Below are 6,671 nucleotides of genomic sequence, written 5' to 3'. Positions count from 1 at the left end.
GGTTTGGTTTGGTTTGGTTTGGTTTGGTTTGGTTTGGTTTGGTTTGGTATTTAAAGTAAGACAAATCTACTTTGAGAAGCGAACTAACGAATAGAAAGTGTAGTTAAAAAAAGGTAGAAAAAAGTTAAAGTTTATTAAAAGCTAGATTAAATTAACTAGAGGTGTTGAAGGAGTCTGATGCTGACTTTTATTTGACCTTGTGTCAAAGTTAGAGCACTACTTCAACGTCAACTTTATTTTTTTAAATAGAAACTTCTATTTTTTATTACATATTCTTGTAGCTGATGTCGAGACGTTTTCAAAATACTATAATATAAAATAAAGTTCTCTTTTGTTAAATATTTTCTGAAATATTTTTTACCATAATATTTTTTAATATAAAATATGAAATATCTCATAAAGTTCATTTTTTGATAACTTTATTTTGATACTTTTATACGTAGAGTAATGAAAGGAATCGAATAATAATATTAATTTATACATTTACAATTTTGCAAAATTTAGTACGTCTATAAAATGCAATAAAATTTTTAAAAATATTTTTTTATTAATTTTATACAACAATCGATTTTTTTCATTATTTTATGTATAAAAGTACCAATATAAAGTTATCGAAAAATGAATACTTTATAAGATATTTCATATTTTATATAAAAAAATATGGCAAAATTTAAAATATCTCAAGAAATACTTAAGGTGATGCTGGAGCCGTCTGTATAACCGACAAAATTACCATTTTCTATGTTATCGACTATATCTGTCCTTGTATAGACAAAGATATAGACAAGGATAGCACGCTACATTGCACGCACACATACGCACGATGCACATCGACATTATACTTTTATATTACGCTTCTAAATCTTGATTTGGAGGGTTTATCGATGTTTTTCTTGTTGTGCAATTCGGGGGAACTTGTTTTCGCGTTCGTACCAATGGTATATCTCTTTTATGAAATACATCTTGTGACGAGCTGACAGCTCGCCGCAACTCGAGACGCCATATTGGGATAAAAGTAGGATAAGGAAATCTGTACTTTCGTAATTTTTTCTCGTTTTCTATATAAAATTGGAGTTCCCCCGAATCATTAATGTATGTACTGCAATTCTGGAGAAGGATTTTTAATTCTGTCAAATTAATACGACGCTACGTGCCGACAAAAAATGCCGGTAAAACAGACGGCTCCAGCATCCCCTTCGAAAGAGAGCTTAATTATAATGTTTTCAAAACGTCTTGACATCAGCTACAAAAATATGTGATGAAAAGTGGGGGTTCCTATTTGAAAAAAATAAAGTTGCCCTTGAAATAGTGCTCTGACCTTGACTTAAGGTTAAGTAAAAGTCATAATCAGATGACCCCCTTAATACTAAACAATTTTTGTCTGAAAAGTTTCCTTATAAAACTTACGCGCGGGTTTTTAGATATTTGAGCGGATTGATCCCAACCTATATAATAAGACTTTTACGAGACGTCTAATTGTAAGAAAATAATTCATAAAGTTTTATTCAATTGTTCACGAAAGGATCATTGCTTGTTAATCAGTTCTCTAGATTTAAATGCTTACAAAGTACATTTTTTTAATATCACATTGGATTTATCCTTGTAGATGTAAAATTAGATAGCTATAATGAAAGGCAATAAAAGTAGTTAAATAAATGACTTAAATTTGACGATTGAAATAATTTATTAATCAACATATTGTCACACTCGGAAGCTGCGTATAGGGTTAATAGGACCAATATATTAATACTTCAATGCCGGTTGATTGTATACATATGCAAAGGATTATACACTTGGAACAAAAATCGTGCGAACGTGGACCTTTACAAGAAACAGAGGAAAACAGATCAAGCGGACAACAAACGTGATCAAGAAGTTTCATGACACGCGTGTCACAGCATTCGCGTCGCATCTATCAGTCAACACGACGCGTGCAATTGCGTTTACATACAATTACACGACACACCTACACGAACGCACTTCATCGTCGAAATAAAGATCGGAGACAACACGGTAAGACGAACAGCCGCGAACCCGGCCTCCGCTTTTTAGCCGAAAGTATACCGTTACGTCGGCCTCGTCGAATACCCGCTATACTCATATTACAAATTACAAGGATATCGCTTACACATATTGTTAGCCAAGAATGAGTATACTCCTACGCGCGTCTATAGAGCTGTCTTCTAGGCAAACTCGTATCCACTGTATACTTTAGCGAAACCGGTGGGCACTACAGGGTGTCTCGAAATTCCTCTTATCAACCGTTGTTCGACTATTTTAATTACTCGTTAATTATGTTCGTTCAGTAGTCCCTTGATTTCTTAGCATAACATATTACGAAGACATAAAAGGATCGTGTGTTTTATGCCGAAGATAAATTTTACATAGAGTTTATTATAAATAAATTTCAATTTAAAGATTATTGAAAGATTCGTCTGTTATCTAAATATCTCCACGAAATGACGAAGGAACGGCGTCTTCGCTTTAGCTGAGATGCAAATTGTATCTCCGAGATATCACGTGTACACAAGGCATCTCATCTGAAATTCATCTGTAACACTAGCGAGTTAATATTCGGAATTGGATGTTATAGATTGCGTCCAATTTTCATGAATACTACTTTGATCAATGCGCAGTTAGACGAGCACGGAAAAAAAAGATTTGCTACTATACAGGCAACTAACATTTTTTGCTGCGAGAGCTAATTAATTTTGCAATAATAGCAAAACCTTTTGCTGCAATAGCAAAGTTCAGCAAAACTTTTTGTCTCATATTTAACAAATAGATTTGCTGTTGCAGCAAAACCTTTCTTTTCCGTGAGAGCTTTCGGGACACCCTGTACACTTAGCTAAAAGTTGTACCACTCACTAAGTGAGGAACCAACTCACTGCACATATTCTCTAAACACATAACAGAGCAACTCGCTCGATGTATAGGAGCAAGGAAACTTTTCGCTTAACTGCAATTCGCGCTTTCGTCGCACTCCACTTTGTGCAAAGTCTGGGAGATCTATCGAGCGGATGTTTTCCCTCTCGTGCGAACAACCCTTATCCTAGTTGATGGCGCATAAAGAGCGTTGCGCTTTTTGTATCTTTTATTTACCGGAAAAAAAGATCGATGTTGTATATAATATATTACAAGACGAAACATTTTGTCATCTTCTTTGATTTTATGACAATAAAAACTTCTCGCATGCTCTCTTTCTCATGTGTGTACGAAATATTCTTTGATTCAATAAAATATCGATTCTGTACGTTACTATATTTTCGACAGTAAATTTTACATGAAAGAATTACATGATTATTTTAATCTGTCCTTTCTTGTAATTGCCTACTTATGTATCTAGTAGATATATTGTTATCCGAGCTTCCAAACGAATGACTCATTCGTCCATCATTGATCGAAGATAATAGATTCCAATTTAGATCAATATATCATCGACCTTCGCTCGATTGATCTCCCGTGTGCTAAAATACAAAATCGAATCGCTTGAATGAAGAAGAAAAAGGGCACCTGCGTTCTCGCGAATAAACGTCTGAAACTATAAAAAATCTATAAGAGAACAATCGAACTTGAAAATGTTTATTGAATTTTCACGCAGGACACCTCCCAGAGACGCGAAATTCTCACTTCTCATTTGAATTTTGTAATTCGGAATACGGAAACGTTGCCGCGGAAACGAGATGAAGGACGAGGATTAAGAAAGGGCGCCCTTTTTCTTCGCGTGAGGGTTCTAGCAAACCGTCGCTTATCTCGCGAGGAGATTAAATTAGAAATCGAAAGAGGATTGGGCAATGTACCTTCACTTTCGTTTGTCCCTTTAGCCGATGACCGCTTGATTACATATTAGATCGTAATAAAACATTTATGTTCGTAATAAAAATTCCCATAAGTTCTGAGCTGCTTGAAGCTGTACGTGTCAACAGCTTTAACTCTTAGCGGCCGCTTTCGTTTCGTAATCATCTTTACATTAAAATAAATATATTTTTATATCTATTTATTTATTTATTTTAATGGAAAGATATATAAATTAAATCCTGAAAATTAGTATTGCGATAAAAATTGATCGAAACGATGAAACTAAATTTAAAGAAAATGAATATATTAATCTAATAAGCAGATCGATAATTATGGAATTGACAAAAATCGACGTTTATGTAAAATGAGCTTAAAATCGAAGCCTACACCGCGAAGAGCTAAAGTTTTTTCTTTTCTTATTTTACAGAAGCTTGATTATATCACGTAGAACACTCTTCGCCAATAGAGGGTGTGTCGCAGACACTCCTCCAAGTCGAATTTAGTTTAATTCGCTTTTGTAGAGCATTCGCTATGGCTTCTAATTAGAGATAACGATCTCTCTCGCGTGGTTGCCCTTTCCCCTTCAAGTCTCCGCGAGATAATCGTCTTATCATCAACTAACGTTACATTCCTGTAAAACAAAACAGAACAGCTGGACCGGATCGAGGAGGGCATGGACCAGATTAACGCCGACATGAAAGAGGCCGAAAAAAATCTTACTGGAATGGAGAAGTGCTGCGGCCTTTGCGTTCTTCCCTGTAACAAGTACGACACAACTATTTTAGCATTTTTTCTTCTTTTTGTGCTGTCGCTCTTTTTCCTTTAAAAAAGAAAATCGAAAAAAGTTCTCTGCATACTTCATCGTCCCATTAAGTTTACTATTATTATAAGAAGCTACACGATTAGACCGCACGTGTGCTAAGAGATAAATTTAATGCGCCTCATCCATATTTAAGAGATTTAACTTAGAAGATAAGTTGAATATAACTGAAGACATGTTGACCAATCACGGAATATTAAATTATAGAAAGTTGTTTAAATTTAACTCGTATATTACTTATAAACTGTAATGAAATTATATCATATTGTTATATAGCTGTTAGGTATAAGTTCCGAATTTTATATCAGAACTAAATTTTTACGAAAATTGCAAGTTGAAATAACGAAAAAAAGGCGCATTAAAATTATTAAAATAAATAATGAATTATTTATCTCTGTAGAGCCAGTTGCAAAGTGCAATTTATAAATTAACTAGCGCAAATCTGCAGAATTAGTGGAATTAATTTTATTAAACGTGACTACTCATTTCCGATTTTTAAATCGATCTTTCCCGCTGTCTATTGAACGTTAGTTCTTAAACTTTCCTCCCGAGACTGACTTAATCGCGTCGCTCGCGCGACAATCTTGCGCGCACAGAGGCGCCAGCTTTAAAGAAGATGAGGGCACGTGGAAGGGCAACGATGACGGCAAGGTCGTGAACAACCAGCCGCAGCGGGTGATGGACGACCGCAACGGTCTCGGGCCGCAGACCGGCTATATCGCCAAGATCACGAACGACGCGCGCGAGAGTGAGATGGAGGATAACATGGGCCAGGTGAACACGATGATCGGCAACCTGAGGAACATGGCGATTGACATGGGCAGCGAGCTCGGGAATCAGAATCAGCAGATCGACAGGATTAACCGCAAGGTGAGTAATAAAAATCGAGTAATGGCAGCACCGGCGTCCAAACGCTGCACCGCAGTCATCCGGCGTATATATTGGCATGGCTCTAAAAAAACTCACTCGGACGACAATTTGCGCTCGTCGTATACTCGTCGACATACATATCGCGAGCCTTGATCGAGAGAACGGGTCGTCTTGGAGAGATCATTGGACTCGGAGCAAGAATAGAGCATTCAAAGCTTGGAGCTTCTACGGTTGTCATTGCACTCTTGCTCTGAATCCTTGATCTTAATTGATGAAAATTAGTAGATTGTTTGAAACTCGAAAAATTTACGGTGAAGATCGAAGGATAAAGAATTTCCTTGATCAGTTACGTTGTTAACGTTTAATGCAGAAGACTTGTACCTTTAATTCGCGAACGACGATCAGTTTGATAGATTAATGATATTTTTTTATATTCAAGACGCTTTACACAAATTTCATCAAGGTTGTAGGATTATCATTGAAACTGTAAGTCGGTTAAACCTAAAGTATCAAGCGATAACCTTCGAGACGTAATCCAGTATGTCGATGAGAATTGAGGTCCAATATACACCTGTGAATAGTGCTGCTAGCAATAGCGAATGGCTGTACTTCCGAAAACGTCCATGCTCAGATTTAGGTGAAACTTTGTGAATAGGTTCCTTTTAGATAAGAAACACATATACCAAAAGGATTTTTTGCGACTTTAAAGTTTAGCAATTTTTTTAACATTTTTAATTTTTTGGCTCCGCGCATACATTTTCCATGCGAAACAAACCAAAACAGCTCTCAAGTAATATAAACAAACATAAAGTCATACACAAAGTACAAATATATTAATTTGCTGCTTCTGCGTATACATTTTCCACGCGAAACGAGGTGCCGCGTAAGTTGACTTTCCACGCGTGGAAAGCTCACGCATGTACTTTGGAGGCACACTATGTGTCTAATAATAGTGGAGCCCCCCGTAGGGAGGAGGAACCTACTGCCTTCACGCATACACTTTTCACGCGAACCGAGCTTTACCCTCACCTCCCCCTGCTTTCGGGGGAGGTGCGGTAGACCCTCCCCACGCTTACGTGTGTACTGTTTATACACACACACAATTGAAGTATTATTTAAAAATTTATATTAACTTTCCACGCATGAAAAGTTTACGCATACACTTTTCACGCGAACCGAGGTT

The 6,671-nt window shown here is 36.5% G+C and overlaps 1 protein-coding gene across 5 annotated transcripts in view; it reads left to right on the top strand.

The window, feature by feature from the left end:
- Positions 1-6,671, top strand: part of LOC112454387 (synaptosomal-associated protein 25-like) — a 49,898-nt gene that overhangs the window by 33,137 nt on the left and 10,090 nt on the right. For all 5 annotated transcript variants that reach the window (XM_025015759.1, XM_025015757.1, XM_025015756.1 and 2 more), the window contains 2 exons: positions 4,446-4,563; positions 5,215-5,488. In XM_025015759.1, coding sequence (XP_024871527.1) covers positions 4,446-4,563; positions 5,215-5,488 — 392 coding nt within the window. The remainder of the gene's footprint in view (positions 1-4,445; positions 4,564-5,214; positions 5,489-6,671) is intronic.

Source organism: Temnothorax curvispinosus, unplaced genomic scaffold, assembly GCF_003070985.1.
Source record: "Temnothorax curvispinosus isolate PA1 unplaced genomic scaffold, ASM307098v1 QBEX01005015.1, whole genome shotgun sequence".
Classification (NCBI taxonomy): domain Eukaryota; kingdom Metazoa; phylum Arthropoda; class Insecta; order Hymenoptera; family Formicidae; genus Temnothorax; species Temnothorax curvispinosus.
The sequence above is the reverse complement of the archived record's forward strand: the minus strand, read 5'-3'. Positions and strand labels throughout refer to the sequence as shown.